The sequence below is a fragment of the Marmota marmota genome, unplaced genomic scaffold (assembly GCF_001458135.2).
Source record: "Marmota marmota marmota unplaced genomic scaffold, marMar, whole genome shotgun sequence".
Taxonomy (NCBI): domain Eukaryota; kingdom Metazoa; phylum Chordata; class Mammalia; order Rodentia; family Sciuridae; genus Marmota; species Marmota marmota.
In genome coordinates this window covers 3,161,443-3,187,165 of record NW_026000081.1, presented here as the reverse complement: position 1 = coordinate 3,187,165, position 25,723 = coordinate 3,161,443, and the positions used below count along the sequence as shown (strand labels likewise).

The following is a 25,723-nucleotide window of genomic DNA, read 5'->3' as shown; positions in this document are numbered from 1 at the left end:
TTCTACCAAGTTTGCAATTCCCATTACATCTAAAAGCTTCCTTAGGTTTGGAAGGGCTTATCTCTGGGACTTTGCTGCTTTCTTAGACTCCCTGTTTGCCACATTTCAAATCTGTCCCCAGCCTCGGGAATCAGACCTCTCTATCAATATAAAGCATAGTTTGATCTCATCTTGTGATTAGAATCAGAGAGCCTTGCTTTAAAAAAGCAACAAGTGTGCCACCAAAAAAAAAACAAATACAGTCCTACAGATGTTTACTAAAAATGTTTTCTGGAGTGTGTGATTAACAAAGAGCTCTCTGAAAAGCATTCTCCCTTTTCCTTTGGGTTTTGCCTTTTGCTGAATGTTTATTTGATCCCTACCACCAGCACCACATAATTGCATAATCTTTCCATGGTTACACTTATGGAGCATTTTCCCAAACAACTAAGCTTTTTCATTAAAAAATATTATAGTATGGCTTTAAAAGGTTCAGAAACCCCTTGCTTTGTAAAAGGGAACATGCAGAATTTCTGGATACAGCAAGAAAAACACTTTGGCCTAAAATACACCCTGGTTTAAAATCTGGAATATTGGTGTAGGGAGATGAAAGGCAATTTCCCGTTGGCCTTTTTTTTTTTTTTTTTTGTAGGGTGCAGAAGAAGGAAATAGGAATAGAAAGTTGAACTGTCCCAGTAGTTTTCTAGGAGAAATAGCCTTAATCCAAAATTCAATAAGAAAAAAGCTTCACTGATATTACTGTAAATATACTCCTTTTATGGGAGGTATTTGAAGTTAAGATATGTAAGTATAAAAAGAAAAGATTAAAATTAGACCTGAAACTCCAAATTTGTAACCAGAACGCAAAGGATCACACAATCTGAATTTACTTAAGACTGCCTTCCCCACCACCGCTTAGTGCTGGGGATTGAGCCAAGGCCTTATACATACTAAGCACTCACTCCAACCCCCATGATTGTCATTTGTGGTCCAGAAAATGTATCTCCCACCTCTATGAGCAAGTCTAGATAATCTCCCTCAGGAACCTCTGGAATGTGCATTAGAATCCTAAAGCCCCATCCCCCAGCCTTGAGCACAGTCACAGAAAGGATTTTGCCCTTAGTTTACTTGACAATTACTTTTGATCCCACAGTGAAAAAGTCTACCTTCTGAGCAAGGGGTGGGTGGAGGGCGGGCCTGAGATGCTCTCAAGTTACAGCCTTTCCTCCTCCCCTCAGGAAGTAAAGTCCACTGGCAGGAAAGCCTCAACTGGCTCTGCCCTACAATGCTCACTTGTTTTCACAGTGCAGCGGAATGAAATGGCTTAGAAAAAGAGTAACTTTATACAAAATAAGTCTGATTTATTTTTCCTCCTAAATTGCCTTGTCTGCAGGGGATTCCTTTGGAGAGCACAACATCAAAGGTAAGGTGGAAATGGGATTGTATGCTGGGTTGATTTTCTACAAGGAATGAAATGACCAGCATCTCTTCCTGTCCAGCTTGCTCACTGGACAGCCATTCCGCACACTACTGATTCTCCTTTCTCCAGAAAGAAACCGCCTGCTTTCAAACTCAGCGGGAAATAACAAGTGCTGCACCCCTTCCTCAGAACATTTAGATTTTCTTTTCACTCTATATACATTTTATTGAACTCTTCCTGAGGAGGTAGAGAATACCTCATTCCTCAATGCTTTCACATTTCTCCCCTAAGAACAAAAACAGTCCCAGTAGGACCGTAAGATCATCATCATTCCCAAAAGATCCATCTTAATACAGCACCCTCTACTAAACAAGTCATGTTTCAGTTTCCCCAACTGCCCTTTTCAACTTTTTTTTTCTGATGCAGGATCCATTAAAAGAACAGGTATTGCACTTGTTGTCATGTCTATTCGGTTTCTTAGAATAGCAATAATTTAGCAAGTGCTTTATAAAGGTATTTCCTACCCTCATCCTGCCACCTGGCCCCTTATTTCTGTAGAGTCAATAGTTTGCTAGAGGACCAGGAGGATGACACACAGCTTCTAGAATTAGCTTGCAGCCCAAGGAAGAATCTTGTGCACAATTGGAGGAGAGGCCACTCAACAATCAGGGAGGTCAGGCTTTATAGTTAACTAAATCCTTAGTTATGTCAGACACGTGTAAACAGTGAGTTTACTGTTTACCACAGAGTTTAAAGGGTTAGATCAGTTTCTTATCAACTGTCTTGGATCTGTCACAGAGATCTTCCTGCACTTAAAACAGAGGAAACATCATGCTGAAGAGGGAGGGGAAAACCCCATATTACACTAAAACCTTGGATGGAGGATGGGGATGGATGATTGTGTTTCATTTTTTCCTGGTAAGTATCTGCTTTCCTTTTCAACTGCCTAGAATTTGGTGGAGAAAGCCTCAGAGTGGCCTAACAAGATCACTTAGAAAATCCTTAGTATCTGAGTGGACAGCAGGCCAGGAACTGTTCATACTACCAAAGTCAAGAGGCCCATGCTAGGCCAAAGAGAAAGCTGAAATGTTCCCCTTGAGTAAAAGCTAAGGGCTTCTATCTAGTACTTTATTCTTCCTACCATTGCTTAAACCTAGCAAATGCTCCTGTCATGATCAGCAGGCTCTACCTTAGCTACATGGTAATTAGGATTTGGGGACAATGATACTTTTAATCATCATAGATGTAGCACTAGGCAGTGTTTAAAAAGTGCCTGGCTCAGCCCAGCATGAACATATAATCCTTTCACTGACAGGGATGGGTACATTTCCTCAGTTCAGCCTGTTGCTTACTTTCCAACCTCCCTCTCCCGATAACCATAACTTAAACTAGAATTAGACCCAGTGGGTACTTGATTTATCTGGAAAGGAAGGACATTGATTCCAAAAAGGGAGATTATTTTTCTCCTGCAGCCATAAGTAACTAGACTAGGTATTCCATTTTATAAGTTAACTTCATTCCCTCTTTCTTCCTCTCAGGGTTGCTAAATGATAGTGGTGATGTATGTCATCTATGTATCTATTCTAGAAAGTTGGTAAATCCTATCATAGCTGTGACCCAAACAACCCTGCACAGCAGCACCAGCTCCACATTTTTTTTTTTTTTTTTTGCTACTGGGAGCTGAACCCAGGGGTGCTTTACTACTGGGCTATATCCCAAATCACCCCCCTCCCCTTTTTTTACTATCGGACTGAGGATTGAACCCAGGGCCTTGTGCATGGGAGGCAAGCACTCTACCAATTGAGATATATCCCCAGCACTGCACTCCTTCAAAAGACTTTTAAATTTTTTTTAATTTTTTTGAGACAGGGTCTAAGTTGCTGAAGCTGGACTTGGATTTGTGATCCTTCTGCCTCATCCTCCCAAGTCACAGGGATTATGGTCATGTGCCATGATACCTGGCTTCCACAAATTATTATGTGTCCAAGGTCTGCTCTATTAACTCTGGAGATGCATTCACACACATGCCCTCTATCTCCTAAAGCAGCCCCTAGCCATGGGAGCACAGGTCTTGATGACAACCTGATATCCACAATGTGGACAACTAAGTATCTATGAATATCAGAGATGGAAAACATCATGCCCTCTCCCTAGTGACAGAACCGGAAGAACAGAGATACCCGGCAAGATTTATGTAATATGAAATTCATAACAAATATAGAACTATCTAATAAATATTAGCTTCATTACCAAAGAATATGGAATGTTTCTTACTAATACAGAAACTAAGGATGCCCTACGTCTAAGAGCCCTTTCTGGCGAGGCCACTTCCTAAATCATATTCAGCAGTGTTATGTGTACATTGTTAGCAAGGGTCACTAGTTGTTCCACCTTTCTCCCCAGGAACCACCCTTTCATATATTATCCTCTATGGCTAGGAAATTACTTGATCTTACTTGCTGGTAAGAAAAGCTGGCTAATAACCAGATTAATAAACAATGCCTTATTTGGGGAGTGATGCACAAAATATATCAAGACGTTAACAATGAGAGGTAAGTGCTCACAGTGGTAATGTGGATCCTTAAAGGACTATGCTTATAGTTCTGTATGAATCACAAGAATATTTCTCTATAACAAGTTAACTCCTGAAAACTAAGTGAAAAATAACTGAATATGCTTAAGGAAGCTCTCTGCAGGGGCAGGGGATGCTAATTTACTATTTATAACTACTTGTATTATGTATATAACTATTTTCTATATTCAATCTATCTCACTAGACTGAACGTTCCATGAAGGCAGGGACCATGCCTACATTGCTCACAAGTGTACACTATTGTACATCTAGCTCTACATCTTCCTGGGACATACAGTAGGTACTCACTAAATACCTGCTAGTGAATGGATAAACTGATAATATAGTTATGAATAACCAAATGAGGGCAGATGAAATCAGAGATGGGTAGGGTCTTGAAAGATATGCTAAAATGTTATTTCTTATCTTGAGGTTATGAGGTGCTAATGAGGAAAGTTAAGTAGGGGATGATGGAATCAGGTTTGCATTTCAGAAATATAGTTCTGGTTGCTGGGTGGATAATGCCTAGAATCAAGGAGATCGATTGGGGGAAAACAATAAGGTGCTGAATAAAGGCAGTAAATATGGATCTAAGCAAATCAAGGAGACCTTTAGACTTAACAGTTATTAGATGTTGGGGAGGAATCAAGGAGTCCTGGGTTGCTTGCCTAAGTAGATGATGAATGCAATTCACTGAGGTAGAGGACACAGGAAGAGATGGGTATAATGTGAAGATAGCTTGGATGATTTAATATTGGACACTTGAGTCTGAGGGACTTATCACCAAGAAAGTGTTTGGCATGTGTGTACACTTTGCACAATCTGTGTCTACAGCAAACATGGTACTTTTAATTTGAAGGTAAAAGATGGGTAAAAGTATCAGGGAGAGGAGGGACTAGGACAAAATCTTTTGAAAACCTGATGTAGAGAATGAATCTGATAGCCCACTGAGCAAACAGAGAAGCACTAATCCAGAAATTTTCAGAGAAAATGATATGCAGAAGCAGCTAAAAGGAAAAATATGATCAAAATGACAATTGTATGAATTAGTTTAGTAGTAAAGAAGTCTCTGGTAACCTTGATAAGAGCCATTAGGGTAGAGTGATGGGACTGCTAGGACTTCAGCTTCAGTGGAGAGGTAGCATGAGAAGTGGACACTCCCAATACTCTTGTTTAAAAGCTTGTAAAGGCCAGGATAAATTAGGATGGTATTAGATGGAGACAAAGGGTAGAAAGAAGTGCTTTGTTGTTAAATAAAAATAACTCTGACAAAACCTGGTGCTGATTCCAGAATGGGTTACTGAGGCTAATTCAACTCCTCTCAAAGCCAATTAGAATGATCTGGTGAGGGAGGTCTTGCTGGGAGGGTTGGGGAAGACCTGTAGGTGTTCCTATTGGGTTCAACCCAATTACCATCTCTTAAAAACAAGCCAGGAATGGTGGGGAATTCTTGTAATCCCAGCAACTCAGGAGGCTGAGTCAGGAGTTCAAAGCCAGCCTCAGCAACTAAACAAGACTTTATCTCAAAAAATAAAAAGAGCTAGGGATGTGACTGAGTGATTAAACGTACCTGGGTTCAATCCCCAGTCCAAAAAATAAATACAAATTAAAAATATTTTTTTAAATAATAACAAAAAAAGACAATGAGGGAATATATAATTTCTAGTTTTGGGTTTTTGTGTTTTTTTTTTAAACCAGGGATTGAATCCAGGGGTGCTTAACCATGAGCCATATCCCCAGCCCTACCCCCTTTTTAATTAAGTTTGAGAAAGGGTCTCGCTAAGTGCTGAGACTGGTTTTGAACTTGCAATCCTCCTGCCTCAGCCACCCAACACTAGAATTACAGTATGTGTCACCGTGACCAGCAAGGATTTTTGTTTTACTTGGGGGTTAGCCATTATTTCTATCTCATATGGACTCTGGTAAAGGAAAACCCACCAACCTTGGTCTAAGACATGTGATTAAGCTCATGATTCAGATTGATGTAGTCTTTGTCAATTAAGGGAAAACATAGACCTTAGGAAAGGTCTTTAATTTTTTTAGTTGAAATAAAAACAAAGGATAGAGGTATCAAGGGAGTGGGACAGATGGATGCAAGAATTCTGCCCTTGACCTTGATACACAATGGAAGACACAAACTCAGTTTTGAGAGATAGATTGTAGCTATTCACAGTTGTTATAACCAGACATCAAGCACAGACTAAAGAGGAAAGGTACTAAACCACAGGCCTGTAGCTAGCCACATTCGAGCAGATAAGAACACAAGTCAGCACCCTGTGGACACCAGAACAGAACCCACATCCACAGAAAAAAGAAAGCTTATTTTGCAGAATAACACCTCACTTGAGTGCTCTTTGCTCATGAGAGAACACAATCTGCTTTAAACTAAGAAACAAGTTGAAACTTGTATTTCCTAGCTTGATTTTCTTCATAGAAGTGTTCTTGGAAGAAAATTATGGTTATAAATGGCCTGAATTGGGGAACTGATTGTCTTTTTTTTTTTTTTTTTTTAACTTTTGAATATCGAACCCTGATGTCCATAGCACTTTGCTTTCTAAATAAGTTGTGAAGTTTTGGCTGGACACAATGGCACACAACTGTAATCCCAGAAGCATGAGATACTGGGGCAAGATTGGAAATTCAAGGCCAGCCTGGGCAACTCAGGGAGACCTTGTCACAAATAAAAAGGCTGGAGATGTAGCTGAAGTGGTACAGCACCCCTGGGTTCAATTCCCTCTGCTGGAAAAAAGAGGAAGAGGAGGAGAAATAGCTTTTCACTGCCTCCAAGCTAATCAGAATTCCAACAAAAAGTATTAAGTAGTCTGTAGAAAACAGGCCTCAAAAGGAGCAGTTCTTCTTATGGAGGGAATGAGAGGGACAAACAGGAGGATTAGGTGGGACAAAGAAAAAGAATGGGGCACAAGACCAAACTATAAGGTGACTATACATCCCTATTAAACACTGCTATGTTGCTGTAACTAAGCACTGTCATTCTCAAAAGTGTTTCAATTTGGAGCCAGCATGATAGCACATGGCTGTAATCCCAACCACTCAGGAGGCTGAGGCAAGATCACAAGTTTGAGGCCAACCTCAGCACCTTAGTAATAAGATCCTGTCTCAAAAAGGGCTGGAGATGTGGCTAACTGGTAGGAACACCCCTGTCCCCACCCCAAGTTAAATCTCCATTACCACCAAAAAAATAAAAAATAAATAAGTGTCCCAATTTGGATGATAAAAGTATATTCATTCTAATTATATATCATGTTGAAGGAGGGTACTTAGCTTAGGAGCAGAGTTAAAACAAAGCTAGACTAAGAACTGACAGGAATAATTGCTCTTCAATAGTTACCACAAAGATAACTGGAGTAGCTGCCTTTAACAGATGCCAAGAGAATTGGACAGTAAAGCAGTGGTGGTTTTGAAGTCAGTCCATCTGAGTACACATCTCAGCTCCTGTAACCCCACCTTGAGAAATTTTCTCTAAACTTCAACTTTCTGTTCTTTAATACAATATTGACCTATTCCACTACATTGAAGAGGATGAGGTACTTTCATGTAGCATGCTTAACCACTCTAAATAGGAATGACTCTCCCCCAAAATACAAGATATGTAATGAGGAACCAATAAGGCAAACCAACAAATACTAGACAGAGCAACAGAACCTCTAGCAGCTGCAAACTCCCCTCTACTGGCTTGCTCAGTATCTTAACTTGGGACTTTTTGGTCTGTTTTGATTTAGGTAAATGTGTTTGTGATGGGGATGACCAAGACTTTTGCAATTTTCTTTGTGGTCTTCCAAGAAGAATTTGAAGGCACTGCTGAGCAAACTGGTTGGATTGGATCCATCATGTCTTCACTTCGTTTTTCTGCAGGTATAGTTATCAATAAGCTTGCTATCCATGGAAAAGGACCACAAAAAGCAATTCCATGAAGACTCTTCTGTTAGTCCTTTAAGACTTACATGTTGCTAACATTCAGGTTCACTTATTAATATATATTAATATGTAATGCTGAGTAAGAGATCGCAATGTTTATCATTCACTTGGTACCAAGTTGGGAAAATTATACAGAAAGAGTCTCACTGAGTTGCTTAGAGCCTCACTAAGTTGCTAAGGCTGGCTTTTGAACATGTGATCCTCCTGCCTCAGCCTCCCAAGTTTTGGGGATTACAGGCATATACCACCATGCCCGTCTTCAATTATTTAATTCTCTGGTTCAATTTTTTTTTAGTTGTATATGGACACAAGTATTTTATTTATATGTGGTGCTAAGGATTGAACCCAGTGCCTCATGCATGCAAGGCAAGCACTCTACCACAGCGATAGCCCCAGCTCCGCTGATTCAATTTTTTTATGCCTTATTTTCTTCCAGTCTGGCAAAGCCTTATTATAAGTCCAATGAGCCAGGCCCTCAACCTAAAGTTAGAGCATTAATCATCTAATCACATTCAAAACAAAACACAGAACCAATTCTTCCTCCTTTATGATTAGTATTCAAACTTATAGTTAGAAGCCACTTAGAAGTTACTAGGTCTTTAAAGAGTGTACATTAACACTCCTCATTGTTTCTTTTAGATAAAATTCTAAATTCCTATGCACTGAATTCCCAGGTTGAGTGAAATACAAATATTTTAAAGACTTATTTACAAATCACATAGAAAGTAAAAATTCACTTTTTCATCTGCATGATATTTGTTGGAGACTTTGTCAGTAACTGGAAAATCTTTTCCTTCAGAAATCTTTGTTCACCACAAACAAATGTATACCTAATATTTTAGACAGATTTCTATAGGTATTAGACAGTTTGAATTTTACTGTATGTTTATTAGACATTAAGTGATTAGGGATTTGTTTATTTCCTTTTTTCAGTTTTGAAGAACTTTTATTTACTGATTTCTAATAAATTAATCCATAATAATAATAAAGACATTTATATAGACCCTTACCTTATTCTAGATTCTGTACTAAGAAATTTTAATTTGTCCTATGTATTGTGAATATTTTATTTGTGTTTGGTATGTGTCTTTTTTTTTTTTTTTAAGAGAGGGAGAGAGATAGAGACATAGAGAGGGAGAATTTTAATATTTATTTTTTTAGTTTTCGGCAGACACAACATTTTGTTTGTATGTGGTGCTGAGGATTGAACCCAGGCCGCACGCATGCCAGGCGAGCACGCTACTGCTTGAGCCACATCCCCAGCCCTGGTATGTGTCTTTAATCCTTAAACATAAAAATATACAGAGTCTTTAAAAATTATGTGATAAAATAAATCAGTCTTTCTTGATTAAAAAAAAAAAAAAAGCAGCCATCTAGTAAAATCTCATATTGTGGCAATTTTATAATGCATTTTCAATAAGATTCTCAACAAACCATCTTACTGTCCTTTTAAAAAAAACTTTTCAGAGGGGCTGGGGATATGGCTCAAGTGGTAGTGCGCTCGCCTGGCATGCGTGCGGCCCGGGTTCGATCCTCAGCACCACATACAAACAAAGATGTTGTGTCCGCCGAGAACTAAAAACAATAAATATTAAAACAGAAAAAAAAAAAAAAAAACTTTTCAGAAAGCAAAGTAGTGTGAACTAGTAATGTTAAAAAACCCAATACAACTTTTTTTAAGGATACATAATATCCCAAAGTAGAGTTTTTTTCCTTCTTTCATTTAAATCACACACCAGAGAATAAGGGACGCCAAAGCATGTTTACCCAGCATTTGCCTCTCTTTCTTCTCCTAAGGTCCCCTGGCTGCCATAATTTGTGAAATACTTGGAGAGAAAACTACTTCTATTCTGGGGACTTTCCTTATTACTGGTGGCTATCTCATCAGTAGTAGGGCTACAAGCATTCCCTTTCTTTGTGTGACTATGGGACTTCTACCTGGTGAGTAAACTGTAAACAGAAGACTGTAAGAGATGGAACAGGAACCTTCCCTTCTACTACCTTTGGGTCCTGAACTCCTAGTTACATTATGAGATCCAGAATATCTCACTGCACTAAATCACCTATTAAAGTAACTAATAAAATTAGATAAAGTTTAATTCCAAATTCCTGGTTTTTCTTTTAGGTTTGGGTTCTGCTTTCTTGTACCAAGTAGCTGCTGTGGTAACTACCAAATACTTCAAAAAACGATTGGCTCTTTCTACGGCTATTGCCCGTTCTGGGATGGGACTGACATTTCTATTGGCACCTTTTACAAAATTCCTGATAGATCTTTATGACTGGACAGGTAAGTCAGTCTAGGTTTCTAAACTATCAGCTCTGCAAGGTTTAAGGTTCAGTTCTCTTCATTTGATGACTAGAATGATATAGACTTCAAGAGCAATTGATTTCAAAAGGTATTGGCATAGTATATGCAAGGTCCTGGGTTCAATCCCCAGCATTGCAAAAAAAACAAAACCTAAGCCAGGCACAGTGGTGCACCTGTAATCCAGGCAGCCTGGGAGGCTGAGGCAGGAGTATCAAGAGTTTGAAGCCAGCTTTACCAAATTTAGCAAGGGAAGCAACTCAGTGAGACCCTGTCTCTTTAATAAAGTACAAAAAAGGACTGGGGATGTGGCTCAGTGGTTGAGCATCTCTGGGTTCAATCCTTAGTGCCAAAAAAGAAAAAAAAAAAAAAAAGCTTGAAACATATTGCCAGAGAGGAAATGATATCTATAGTAAAGATGCTCCTCTTCCTTTGAGAATACTCCACAGAAGAATCTCGAAGCTGGGTGTGGTGGTATATGCCTATAATTTTAGTGACTCAAGGCTCAGCCACGAGGATTGCAAGTTTGAGGCCAGACTCTGCAACTTGATGAGACCCTTCTCAAGATAAAAAAATAAAAAGTACTGGGGATATAGCTCAGTGGTTAAGTGCCCCTGGCTTCAATCATGAGTAATAAGAAAAATGAAATGAAATAAAAGATGAGATCTTGGGCAACCTGCTGATTTTGTCAGTTCACACAAAGTACCTCAGAATTCACCAGAGTTCAAACTCTGAGAAGATGGGGGGTACTCTGTGCAGCTAGAAACACCCTGCAATGGCAGTGACATCCTGGAGAAACAAGGCTTCCTCCTTTCCCCACCTCCCTAAAACATTTGCTTTTTTATATTTTCCCTTTGAGAAGAAGAAGAAAAAAATCTGGCTGGGCACAGTGGCACACATATGAAATTCCAGCAACTTGGGATGAGTGAGGCAGGAGGATCTAAAGTTCAAGGCCAGCCTGGGCAATTCATGAGACCTTATCTGAAAATAAAAAGGCTGGGGATGTAGCTCAGTGAGAGTACTTCTGGGTTCAAACCCCAGTGCTGGGGGTGCAGGATTCTGGAGGAGGTAAAGGAGATGGAGTGGGAGGGGACAAGGAAGAAAAATCTGCATTTTAAAAATCCCTCTTTCACTAGACTACATAGGATGAAACGGAAAAAACATTTTTTGTAAAAAGAATATAATGTTCTTTAATAGTTAATCAGATTACCTATTTATTTTGTGGAAGTGAAGACTAAAGCCAGGAGCACTCAACCACTGAGCTACATTCTCAGCCTTCATTATTTTTATCTTTTTTTTTTTTTAATAATTTTTAGTTGTAGACAGGCACAATGCCTTTATTTTTTATGTGGTGCTGAGGACTGAAACCAAGGCCTCACACATGCTAGGCAGGCACTCTGCCACTAAGCCACAACCCCAGCCCCATTATTTTTATCTTGTGGACAAGATCTCAACTTTCCAAGCTGGCCTCACACTTGTGATCCTCCTGACTCAGCCTCCCAATTAGTGGTATTACTGTGGCCTGGCTAATATACGTGTATATTTTATCTACACAGTGGTTCAGTTGACTCTTTCCTTTCTAAAGTAAAAAAAATTATTCAGCTGACAAATTCATAAGATGAGAGAGAAGAGCTTAAGGCCTGTTCTCACTCTTAGACACACCATACATGAAGTCACAGCTTTGGTCAGGAAACCCTGAAATCAAGTAAGAGAAGTTATCTATTCTCTTTCAAAAAAGTGTTTTATTTTTTAGTTTTAGGTGGACACAATGTCTTTATTTTATTTTTATGTGGTACTGAGAATCAAACCCAGTGCCTCACACATGCTAGGTGAGCGCGCTACCACTTGAGCCACATCTCCAGCCCTCAAAAAAGTTTTTAAATGTCAAGACAGAAGGCTATCATCTTTTCTAACGCTGTTTCCAAATGCTTCCTAGCAGTGTACTTTCTGGTTTTCTATGTCCAAAGGACTCCATTGTTACAAAGATACAGCAGTTACACTTAGGAAGCAGAGTATGTTTCCAAAAATTATCTGAACCTATGAACAAAAATTATTGTGAACCGAGAGGTTGTTTTTTAATGTCTCAATTTCTTCTGTTTAGGTGCCCTTATATTATTTGGAGCAATTGCATTGAATTTGGTGCCCTCAAGTATGCTCTTAAGACCTATTAATATCAAAAGTGAGAACAATTCTGACGTTAAAAATAAAGGTGGCAGTTTGTCTTCAAGTGGTCCAGAAGCACAGTGTGGAAGAGAAACACCATGCTTCAATGAGGAAGAGTTTTCCATCAAGCATAGTACTATGCAGAAAGCTGGACAACCTGCTAAAACTACAAATCAAAATGAAGAGTTCAACAATGGGCCTGACAGGAACCAATTGTTACTAACCACTAATGAAGAAAGTTACAAGAAAAAGGCTATTTCGTGGAACTGCAAACGACTCTTTGATATATCTCTTTTTAGGAATCCTTTCTTCTACATATTTACCTGGTCTTTTCTCCTCAGTCAGTTAGCATATTTTATCCCTACCTTTCACCTGGTAGCCAGAGCCAAAACACTAGGGATTGACATCATGGATGCCTCCTACCTTGTTTCTGTGGCTGGTAAGAAAGCCTACTTTAACTTCCTATCTAGAAGGAAAAATGAACTTGGCTTTAATAAAACTTTATTAAAAAGATCAAGAAAAAGTCCAAGCCAGATAGATATGATGGCACGCACCTGTAATCCCAGTGGCTCAGGAGGCCAAGGCAGGAGGATCACGAGTTCAAAGCCAGCCTCAGCAACCACAAGGAATTAAGCAACTCAGTGAGACCCTGTCTCTAAATAAAATACAAAATAGGGCTGGGGATGTGGCTCAGTGGTTGAGTGCCCCTGAGTTCCATCCCTGACACCCCCTGCCCAAACAAAAAAGGACAAAAGTTGCAGGAAGCCCCCCCCCCCCAAAAAAGAGTTTTTTGAAGCTAACGGGAGTTGTCAGGGTTTTCCCCTGCACATATTTATCTCTGTACTTTGTATATACACTCAGAGCTCTAACTACATAGTGGATCCTAACCCAAGTCTTAACTCATTCTTATGTGTCTGATCTAATAGATATACATTCTATTGGATAAATACCAAATTTTAAAGAACTGGTGCTTGCTGGGCATGGTGGAACATACCTGAAATCTCAGCAACTATGGAGGCTAAGGCAGGAGGATCACAGGTTCAGGACCAGCCTCAGCAACTTAGTGAGACCCTGAGCAACCTAGCACGACCCTGTCTTAAAAATAAAAATAAGGAAGTCTGGGGATGCAGCTCAGTGGTCAAGTACCCTGGGTTCAGTCTCTGATACCAAAAATAAAAACATAAACTGGTGCTCAGTGGCCACAGCTACTCCAGGAACTAGAGAACCCCAGATATTCATTATAGTGCAGGAGTTGAAAGGATTGATTCTGGAGCTTGACTTCCCAAATCCAGGATTGTGCTTATTAGCATTTTCTAACTATTTGACCTTGGACAAGTTACTTGCCTTTTCAGTGCCTCATTAGCTGACATTAAGGAGGAAATAGTTCTAATTATCTGGAAATTCACAATAATTCAACAGTAACTTTTCTAACTTCTTTGAAAATTTACCAAGATAAAAGATACTCTGCTTCAGTCAAGTAATGTTGTATGCACAAGAGAAAATGCCTAGCTAAAATAATTTTTCTGTACTACAATGTCTGGCAGAATCAAGTTAGATCATATTAACTCTAAATAATGGAACCAAAAGTCTTAATATACAACATTCCCAATATGTACCCTACAAAATGATGATAACTGATAGCACCCATTTTTTAATTCTTTTTAATGAAAGAGTTTATACATGAACCATAGAAAAGAATGTGAAATTGAAACAACTGGAGTTCATGCTATTTATTCTTAGTGAAAATCTCAGTGTTTATGTTATATTAGCTTCTAACAGGATAAAGGGTTTAGAATGCTGTACAATGAAATGGAGTAAAAAAGAATGTGGTTCTTAAATTTTATTTACTATATGATAGCTCCAGTGTTCCAAATATTATCTCCAATTTCTAAACTTCTTACATATTTTCAAGTTAAGCATAATAACCTTAGGAGATCCTTACCCCTAAAGTTTCATAATCAATGATAAGAGTCCCAACATCTATGTTGTTTTAAACTTAAGGCTTTATTAATTTATTTCCCAATCTTCCACCACTTAACTTCCTTAGGACACTGACCTAAGAGTCGACTAGTCTTTTAGAAATCTCACTTCCTCATTTCTGAGACTTCTTAGAGGAAGGAACTGCAAAGCCCCTTGAGCCCAGGGTCCTCTGTAACCAGGGATTCCCAGTTGGGTGTTGTTCTTTCTAAACACAATCAGAAACACCACCTGGTAACTTAATGGTTTCCTACTCAACTATGAAGAATATTTTTTGGCATTTCTGTATGTGTCTGGAGTGTTCGGAATGTGTGTAAATCATAGATCCTATTGTGGAAGACAAATGAAACCATCCCCTCCACCCCCCCCACCCCCATATCCTGGAGTAAAGATGGGGGTCATATTATTTGAGGAAAAAAGATGCCTTGTAATTCACATTTTTCAAAGGGGCTAGGAAAATGAAATCAGGATTTCCTAACTTTCTATTTTGTTCCAGGTATCATTGAGACAGTCAGTCAGCTTATTTCTGGATGGGTTTCCGATCAAAACTGGATCAAGAAGTATCAATACCACAGGTCTTACCTCATCCTCTGTGGCATCACTAACCTGCTTGCTCCTTTAGCCACCACATTTCCACTACTTATGACCTACACCGTCTTCTTTGCCATCTTTGCTGGTGGTTATCTGGCACTGATACTTCCTGTACTGGTAAGTAGACATATCATTAACATTGTTAAACCACTTAAGTACAAGTAATAGTAATAATCTCTCCAAAAGAAAATGTATTACAATTAAAAAAAAAAAAAAGGCTCAAAAACCCTGTAACTAGCTATATCCTGTCTAGTTTTTCCTCTTACCTTGAGGGGAGGGAGGGTGAGAACTAGTTAGTTGGGACAGAAAAGGAATGACAGCAAGAAAGGGCTCAGCAGGATTCCATTTTGCTTATCCATCTCAGGTCAGTTTTGCATTCTTTCCTCTCCTTCAGCTCCAGGAGTCTTTAACTCCTAGGCACAATGTAAGTTCTCAGAGAACTCTTCAAGAGAAAAGGGGATTTTCTGATCAGTGTGGCTTTTCTCTTGGTGAGATTATTGCCTTGGTCCTGTGTACTTTCAGGTTTTTTTAATCTATCTATCTACCTACCTACCTACCTATCTATCTATTTTTAAGTACTGGGGATTGAATCCAGAGGTGCTTTACCAGTAAGCTATATTCCCAGCCTTTTCTTTTTAAGACAAGATCTCACTAAGTTACTGAAGTTGGCCTAGAAGTTGCAATTCTCCTGCCTTAGCTTCCCAACTTGCTGAGATTACAGGTGTATGCCACTGTACACAGCTCCCCTGTTTTCACCTCAAATGGAACTGTGTTCTTGGGATTGTTGGGAAACCCACAGGTTCTTCTTAAAACCAGGTCCTCAACATGCTGGAAAACAATCCCTAGGACATTTTTGGCCTGATATTACCATTAGCGTAAGTGCTATAACGACACTGGAGGCAGCTCAGGCAAAACTCCAAATTCCTAAAGCCAAAATCAACACTTTGTAATATCTTATTTCTTAAAACCTATGGTACTTGGCTACAGTAGATTTCGGAGTATCACTGTCAGTTCAGATTGTAAATTACCATTTCCTTTAGTAAAGGTTCAGGGAAAGAAAAATACTCAATGACACCCTGTCTCAAAACAAAAACAAGCTGAGGATGTGGCTCAGTGATTAAGTTCCCCTGGGTTCAATCATCCCTAGACCAAAACAAAAAACAAAACAAACAAACAAAAAAACCCAGAACTAAATTCCCAATAAACTGAAAACACTGCCTACCTAGCAAAGTTACTATTCCCTACTTGATCTCTGCTTTCATTATACTGGGGACAAAAACGCCATCCAAACTACCTCAGAAGTCATAGTATTCATAGTCTGAGACAACATAAACAGTACTTGCCCCTTTGTAAGTCCAGATGTCTATAGAACTTTATCTTTAATATGGCTAATGCTGAATTCTAATGCCTGCAGGTTGATCTGTGTAAGAATTCAAGAGTGCACAGTTTTTTGGGACTTGCTGGTTTCTTTGCTGGGATTGCTGTCCTTTCTGGACCACCTACAGCAGGTAAGGGCTGAGCCACATTCTGAGCAAATTTCAAAAGCAATAAAAGAAAACACTGATCCAGGATTAATGCTAACAGGTAATGATAGTATAGGTTAAAGAAATGGAATCTTAAGTATCTAATCTGCTCCATCACTATGACAGGAAAATCTGCAGTTTATCCAATAGATGTCCCCTAAGAAATTTCTTATATTCTTTTGGGAATTTTAGAACAAGGAAGTATGTCTGCATATCTAGGGAGGCAGTCCAGAGTCTCAAAGATTCATGAGCATCTTTTATAAAAATAAGAGTTACTCCCACAGACTTTGAAGGCTACAAACCTGATACCTTTGTTCTCTGATGTATATATAGCCATCCAGGGTCTGTATTTCAAAGAGGAAGGGAAAGGAGGCTAGCCCTTCATATTCTATCTGTAGCAATAGTGGGAAGATACTTGACCTAAAGGGCAGAATCTCTGTGGAGAGGATATCTGGGGCCACTGGTAAAAATTACAAGTTCATATAGTATATATTTGGGAGTTCTGATTAAGTTAACTTTAGGGCTGAAGTGTGATTTTACACTCACCTTTTAAAAAACTGGATATTTTGTGCTTACTGAACAATTCATCCACAACCACTAAAATTTTGACTACTCACACAGTAATATTTGTAGGAAATAGCCTTAAATGTTAAGTTTCTTACACACCATAGGTTCTCTCTTTGTGTGTGTGTGTGTGTGGTGCTGGGGATTGAACCCAGGACCTTGTGCATGTGAGGCAAACACTCGACCAACTGAGCTATATCCCTAGCCCTCTTAATATATTTGTACAAATTACTATAACATGAATCTCCAGTTACCTACAAAAAGGAATTTAGACTAAAATTCAATTTTGCTGCTTTCAGTCCTGAAATGAGACAGAGAAAGGATGGATTTTTCTGATCTCGCCCTACCATCACTTCTTAAAAACCAAGTTTTATAATGTTACATTTGTTTCTCTTACTATTAGAAAAGGGAAATAGTAGTAGAAAAAGAACATAAACTTATAACAGGAGGAAAAAAAATACACCATTACCTGAGATTTAGTTTAAGTATACTCTAAACATAAAATCAACTGCCTTATTTGCATTTATGAACACACCCTTTCCCATGTTGTTTCTTAGCTTATATTTTACACCTGTAAAGCAGGCCAAAATTTTCAAGTAAAGCCCAGAATTGAGACACGCACAGAGGCACACACCTGTAACCCCAGCAACTCAGGAGACTAAGGTGAGAGAATCACAAGTTCAAGGGCAGCCTTGGCAATTTGGTGAGACCTTGCCTCAAAATAAAAAATAAACAAAAACTGGGGATGTAGCTCAGTAGTAGAACACCCAGGATTCATTCCTCAGTACAAAAAAAAAAAAAAAAAAGGCTTGAATTGTCATCTAGGAATTAGTAAAAGGAATCAACATACTAGAATTGCCCAGAAAAGCTACTTTATGGCTAACATCCAGATCAGTGTGGTGCAGAAAACAGTTCAAATAGTTTGTTGATACATTCTTTCAATTTGGACCTTTCTTTACTGGCTGTCCCAACAGTGGCCTTGGAACTTTTCAAGTTCATTAGGCCAAAAGTATAATAACATAACAGACACCAAGACACAGAATATCTTATTTAAATGACAAAGGCAAATAATATAATTACAATATATTTAACATTATACATGTTCTTGTATACATCTTAAAATGTTTAAAGAGTTCAATATATATGACAAGACAAAGCAAGTTTTGTGGACCCCTGCCTAAAAAGAAAAGGCTGTAGGTGCATATGTGGGTCATGAATCAATTTGTTGTGTCATGATCTTTTTAATTTTATTTAATGAAAAAGAATAGACTACAACAGAGATTAAGAAAGAGGGTTATCTCTTTATTGTGAAACTTTTATTTCATCCACATACACACCTAAATAATATAGAATGAAACATAAATTTCTTATTGTCAATCAATCAGCAAAAAATATTTGCAAGCCTTTTACTACCCAAAGTCCAGCATACCCTAGAACTATTTGTGAGGATAAAAAGAGCTCATGATAAATATTTGTATCAATTTTTAGAATATTATTTAGGCAATCATAAATTTTATAAATTCTACAAAAAAGTTAAAGGAAGTTAATAGACTTAATTGATGATAATTTATATATAGATTTTTATTTAGTCCAGGAGTTGTTCATAGTACCACAAACAAGATTATAATATACCAGGATTTCTCATTGAATATAATATTGTGCCACTAAGTATCTTGCTGAAGGAAGAAAGTTCAGGAAAGTCCTTATGCTTCCCCCCCCACACACACTTTTCCCCCTTATGATGTTAAAAGTCATTCTTCTGTGAAACAACAAAAGGGATTTACAACTGCCATTAGATTTGTTTCTAACTTCTGATTCCAATAGCAACTACTGAAGGAACACCAGAAATGTTGACGTAACAGATTAACTCACTTCTCAAAGGGTATGGGCATCTTACTGATGATAAAATACTGAATTGTCAACCAAACTTAGATCTTCAGAATTGTGTGAGATTCTCATTTTTTACTTACCTAGATCTGTTATTACCAATTGAAAAAGCTGAAATTCCTATAAAAGATTACAGACATTTTTTCATTAGGAATCTGGCAAACAGTAAATCCTCAGTGGGAACACTAGTTAAAAATGGTAACATTGATTACATAAACAATATTTTTCTCCTTCCTGTAGGAAATGAAAAAAAAAAAATCTATATAACATATTTACAAATTCAAGGAAATAAAAAGCATAAAATATCCAATAATTTTAAAAACATACTTTTTAGTATTAAAAAATACAAATGAAAATTATTTATATATCATTCTCAACTCTGACTATGACAAGAAATAAGTGTAGCAACCAAATTCATTATCACATCTTTACTGAAAATAAAGGGATTGAAAAGATGGAATTGAAAACTTACCCTTCCTATACATACTCCTCTGTACAGCACCACCCTTGCCCACTCCAACCCACAGTCCCTTCTATCCCTTTCCAATATTCAGTGAAAATTTATTTACTAAATATTGAAATAGAGCCAGAATTAGACTAAGTCAGTTTTAGGGTTGTTCTAGGCTCCCAGACTCAGAAGGGACAGCAGATCTAAGTGTAGGCCAAATGTCATGGCTCATCCAAATGCAACTGCTGTTTTTGGCTGACAGTGTACAGCATCCAGAACTACACACTAACACTAAGATGGAAGGCTTGGAAGATTGTAAAAATGAAAAGGATTAACTATTTTAAAACCATATTATATTTTTAGTAGACCTCTATAACAAAAGTAAACCTGCAGAAAGCATACAATAGTGCCATGGGAAGAACATTAAGTATATAATCATAATCTCCAATATACAAATCAGATGTAAACTATTAGTTGAAATTCCTAATTTTACATTCAAGGCACTTGACAAAGTTCTGTTCAGTTAAAAATAAAACCAAAGGCCGATATTACCTGCCTATAAAATAAAACTGAATGCAGTTCCCCTTGTTCAAATACTACCCATTCCCAACTAACAAGTGCATATATTATGCTAGTACATACTTTTGTATATGTATTTACTTATTTAAATCTATCACAAATAATTACTTGAAAACTCCCTTAAAACACCATAAATAATTATTTGATTATAACTGTAAATTCACTCAATAATTATCAAGCTATTTATTAGCACAACATTTTGCTAGATGCCATATGGAATACATAAGAGAAAAGTTACTCTCTCAAAGTCCTTCTGTGACTCTGGAGGTTATGGGTATGGTATACAATCTGCCACCTACACTGTCAAGACTTAACACTTAGGAAAAAATCTACAACTCATGAAACTGAGAATTATTGGAATCTACATTCTTCTACTTCATTAACTGGAAATTTGATTAATCCACTGTAACCTGTCTCTCCATTTCTTACCTTTGATTGAAGATGTTGTAAGCCGCGGAACACTAAAGCCCTTAAAATATGTTGAAGGTTATCTCAATTAAGCAGGTGATTTCACAAAAGTGATTTTTTTTTCCTCGACACAACCTAGGAAAAACATTTCTAATCCTGAATACATGCAAGTCAGTTGTAGTCCAGAATACATTAAAGTTAACTAGTTTCTAAAGTAGTAGTACATCTCTTTCTTGCTACTACTTGCCAACCTCATATCTCATCAGAAATGACATGGAGTCAAACTGATAATATTGCACCAACTCTGTTTTATAGGAAAAATATGAAAATCCATTCTTTTATCTCTGTTCCTTTAGATAAGTAAAGATACATAATAACTCAAACTTTTGATCTGCCATATATCTGTTTGGAGATTGGGGAAAGAATGAGACAAGTGGGAAGACACAGCCAAGTTCTCTGTCCTCCACATGTCCTGAGGAATACATTATACACTGAAGAGGCAAAACAAAATAATGCAAGCCATTTACCTATCTGGTGATTATTTTTCCCCACAAACAACAAAGCCCTCACAGAATTTCACTCTGATCCAGTATATCTAAGATTGATGAATACCTACAAAAACACACAAAAAAAATTGATTCTAAATAACTCTCTATTGTGATTTTTAAAAATATGAGAGAACAGTTCATCCGTTGCAAATATAACACATTCAGCCAAGAAACTGAGCCTCCAAATGCAAATAGAGACCACAATCCCCCCACCCCTACTGGGAGTTGAGCCCAAGGGCACTTTCCACCACTGAGTTACATCCCCAGCACTTTTTATTTTTAAGACAAGGTCTCACTGAGTTGTTCATGCTGGCCTTGAACTTGCCTTCCTGCTGCCTCAACCTCCCTAGTGGGTAGGATTACCAGTGTGCACCACCAGACCATGTGAGACCACAAAATTATCATTAAATTATCATAAACTGTTAGACATTCCTGCTCAAAACAAAGATTACAACCATACATAAGGATATGACTTAGACTAATAATTCAAAATAAAATAATCTTTTTACTAAAACTTGTAGCACACAATTTTTTTTTTTAAACTCCTAGTAAATCTTATTGCAAATTTCAGGCCTTTAGTGAGTTCTTGTCTTAAAAAGGTTTAAATCTGGTTATTCACATTTCCCAAAGTTGTTCCTATCATAGCACATATACAAGATACTTGTATCGCATACCAAAAATAAAAAGACAAAGCTGCTAATAAACAACCAGTGGCTCAATGGATGAGAAATCAACTAATTGTCTCTGTACACCTTGGAGTTTGTAGAAGTTCTGATTTAAACTACCCAATCACAGAATTCCCAAACACTTATTTGAACTAACATTAAAGACCTTTGAGATTAAAGACCTTCTGGGTATAGTTTATGTTTTAACAAGATGACCAATAGTAAATTTACAATAGTAAGCCTCATACAAAGGATTCAGAACTCAGCTCAGCAACCAAATTCTGAAATATCTGGCAATATGAATACTTCTTAGGATGTCAAACTTTTAAGCATGTTATGGCTTAACTCATAAAATGATGTAGATTGATTTTTAAATACTGACATTAAAAAATGAATTTAGAATAGTTTATTGAACATCAAACTTGAAATATTATTCTTATTCTCTTTCGCTGACTTTAAGAAAACTGTTTTGGGGGTTGCTGGGAAGAATAGAGGTATTTTGGACTAGGCAGAGGGGAGGAGTATAGAGGTAGAATGAATCAGACATTATTACCCTATGTGCATACATGACCAGTGTGATTCTATATCATGTACAACCAGAAGAATGAGAAGTTATACTCTATGTATGATGTGTCAAAATGCATTCTACTATCATGTTAGGATAAAAATAGAAACACCCGGTTTGCAAAACTGTTAAAGAAAGCTCAAGCAAATCTTAATTGTTTTAAAATTATCACAGGAAATTGCTAGACATTACTGTTCAAAATAAAGGTTACAACCATGCATAAGAAAATTACTTAGACAATTTAAAATAAAATAATCATTATATAATAAGTCTAATTTTATTAGGCATGAATATGAATTAATATGCATATCAGATGAATCTGATGCAGACAGTCCAGAGACCTTGATGAAATGCTTATAGAGGGCTCTGGCTTAATAATTCTGCATCAGTTGCCAGTTCACTCTTCCTTATGTTGGCTATGTGAAACAATAGTCAGCAAGGAGTGAGGACTCACATGCATGTATATCATCCTGAATTACTGCTGGTACATTATCTCCTCCTCCTTTTTACATTCAAAACCCAGTCTTTGAATACCAACATGTATATATGCTTCCATGTAAATGTTAGAATACAGAGGCTTCTGAACTGCCAATAATTTCCTCTAAAAATATGTACTTAGAAATATTAAACTGTTTAGAGTTGGAAGTACATTTGCATATAGTCATTTCATACTGTTAAAAAAAAAAAAAATCAAACATACAATCTCCTTTTACTTTAAGTGGCAGACAAAGACTAGTTATTCCAGGTCAATAGACTGGATGTTTTAATACGGATGAAGCTCAAATTTTAACGTTATGGGGATGGGGTTGTGGCTCAGTGGTAGAGCAGTCGCCTGGCATGTGCAGGGTGCTGGGTTCAATCCTCAGCACCACATAAAAATAAAAAATAAAGGTTTTGTGTCCAACTACAACTAAAATACAAAGTGTTAAAAAAAATTTTAACATTATCTAGGAGCCACTTAAATTTAAGATTGCTTATGACAGCTAATATAGGTTTAGTAACTCTTATCCAGAATGCCTGGGATCAGAAATGTTTCAGGGTTTCAGATGTTGGAATAATTGCATATTCAAAATGATATAGCTAAGGGATGGGATCCAAGTCACAAAATTCATTTATGTTTCATGTATATCTTACATATATAGCCTTAAGGTAATTTTACACAATATTTTATATAATTTTGTGCATGAGACAAAAGTTTCATGGTGTGTAATTTTCCACTTGCAGCATCAAGTCTGTCCTCAAAAAATTTCAAGATTTTGGAGCATTCTGGATTTGGATTAAAGATGCTCAACCTAGGGCTGGGGTTGTGGCTCAGTGATACAGCGCTTGCCTAGCATGTGTGAGACACTGGGTTCTATTCTCAGCACCGCATATAAAGAAATAAAATAAAGGTCCATTGACAACAAAAAAAATATTTTAAAAAAGATGCTCAACCTAAGCCGTTGGAATGGTGCACACTTGTAATCCCTGTTACTGGGAAGGTGGAGGCAGAAGATCCTAAGTCCAAGTCCAGCTTGGACAACTTAGCAAGACCCTGTAGCTTGGTGGTAAAGCGCCATTAGGTTCAATCCCTAGGTGCACCCACACATTAAAAAAAAAAAAAATTTAGATTTCAGGAGAAACTCCTTTAACTAATTTGATCAATCAGTTCCTTCTCATACATTCTCATCACCCGAGCCTTCCCTTCATGGTTAATACCTCTCTCCCCATTAAACTTCAAGCTCTGTGAGGGCAGAGGCTATGTCTGTTTGGGCTCCATATCCTTAACACAGTACACTGCCAGAAACACAGTAAGTACTCAAATGTTTGTTCAAATACAAGAAGGTAATTAGTTCTTGCCTTTTTCTTTTGGAAAATAATAGCAATTCATGATTCTTTTATTTTTTAAGAATAGTAGTATGCTAATAAAATTCACCATAAAATGAAATGGTATGTGCTCATTTTCTTCAACTTCCAGTGTAAGGTTGGAGATGAGTTCTAAGTCCATAATGACTTGTGCAGATATAAGTCCTTAACTCAGATGAAACTGATTTAACTTCATCAATTAGAAATAAGGTATAAAGCTTGAATAACTTTCTAATGGGTCACAAATCAGATTGGCAAGTATAAAAGGTTCCTTCCTTTGAAGTGGAGGTCCTGGCTGAGAATTACTAATGGAAAGATTTGCTTTACTAATAGAAACCATTCCTTCTTTCCAGGCTGGTTATATGATCGTATGCAGACCTACACAGGCTCTTTCTACTTCTCTGGCACATGCTATCTCCTTTCTTCAGTTTCCTTTTTCTTTGTACCATGGGCTGAGAAATGGAAAACCAAACAGTCTGACCAGAAAGACAGAGAACTACAATCAAGTGAGAACTTAACAAAAGAAAATCTAAAGGAATAAGTCAGTGAAAACCAAAGCTTGGGAAGAAAAGCTCCCCTGTTTGTAAAATAAAAAGGTAAACCAAGTAGTTTGGAAGACTCCATCTTGCTTTATCATTCTAAGGAACAGACATTACTGAGTAAGAAAATAACAGCAACTTTAAAATTAATCAGTTGAAGCACCAACCTTAGGTTTTACATGAAATCATTGGACTATATAATAAATTAATCCTTTCAATTGTGCCATAATTTGGTCACTAAAATATATGAAGATGAAAACCTTTTTTATTAAAGAAGAATGAAATACAGCCATTGGTTAACTAGAACTTTGAAATCTGAATATTAAAACCTTGCTTAGTGATGGAATGGTACCATCCCTCCACCTCTACCCCAAGTTCATCTTGTCTATCAACTAGAAGAAATCCTGTTTTCTTTTTATTACTTTGTTAGATTTCTATGATAAACATGTATTTCTATGTAATAAAAAATAAAAATTGCTTTAAAAAACCCACAAAACCTTCATCTCAGGATCTTCTGCATGGGAGTTCCTACCCATCTAAACAATATATTTTTTCACTTCATCTAGTTATCTAAAATAGTCTTGTTAAAGATCTAGATGTCTCTTCAGAACTACAAGTTTCATATTAAAGTTGAATAAGTGATTTAATGGACATATATTTAAATTAAAATATTTATTTTATTTTATGTGAAAAAATTATGTTTTTTTGATAAGATCCCAGATCTTGCTACTCCCTATATAAGCACTGTGCCTCCTACACTCCCAGCTACCTATCTTTCTCCACCAGGTACATTCTCACCTACCATTTATAATGTGACTAGCTCAAAGGCTCACTGCTGTGAAAAGCCTCCCCCACTATCCGGAGTACTCTTGAGCTCACATGTAAATCTTTTCCAAAAGTCTACATGATTAACAAGATGGATGATGTTTTATTAATCTCAGTATTCTGCAAGACCTAGCATGAGCTCTGGAACAAATAAATCTTGAATGAAATTTCATTTATTTCAGACTTATTTAAAATGTTGGTCTTTCCAACATTTTAAATAAGTGGCACATAACGGTAATCCTAACAACTTGGGAGGCTGAAGCAGGAGGATCACAAATTTGAGGCCTAGGAAACAGCAAGACCCTAAAAAAAAAAGAGCCAGGGATGTAGCTCAGAGGTAGAACACCCTCTGAATAAATACCACCTCTAAATAAAATCCCTCTT

General features: G+C 37.3%; 1 protein-coding gene across 2 annotated transcripts; it reads left to right on the top strand.

The window, feature by feature from the left end:
- The first annotated feature begins 659 nt into the window (after window positions 1-659).
- Slc16a4 (solute carrier family 16 member 4) lies at window positions 660-25,010 on the top strand. 2 transcript variants are annotated; one of them, XM_015505091.2, is made up of 9 exons: window positions 660-1,402; window positions 2,198-2,317; window positions 7,712-7,844; window positions 9,705-9,848; window positions 10,033-10,194; window positions 12,314-12,814; window positions 14,849-15,060; window positions 16,358-16,451; window positions 24,329-25,010. In XM_015505091.2, the coding sequence occupies exons 2-9, from the start codon at window positions 2,231-2,233 to the stop codon at window positions 24,514-24,516; spliced, it is 1,521 nt and encodes a 506-aa protein (XP_015360577.1). In that variant the 5' UTR covers window positions 660-1,402; window positions 2,198-2,230; the 3' UTR covers window positions 24,517-25,010. The 2 variants fall into 2 exon arrangements, with proteins under 2 accessions (XP_015360577.1, XP_015360578.1); XM_015505092.2 differs by lacking the exon at window positions 660-1,402 and adding an exon at window positions 4,177-4,268 and having other exon boundaries at window positions 2,192-2,317.
- The last annotated feature ends 713 nt before the right edge of the window (window positions 25,011-25,723 follow it).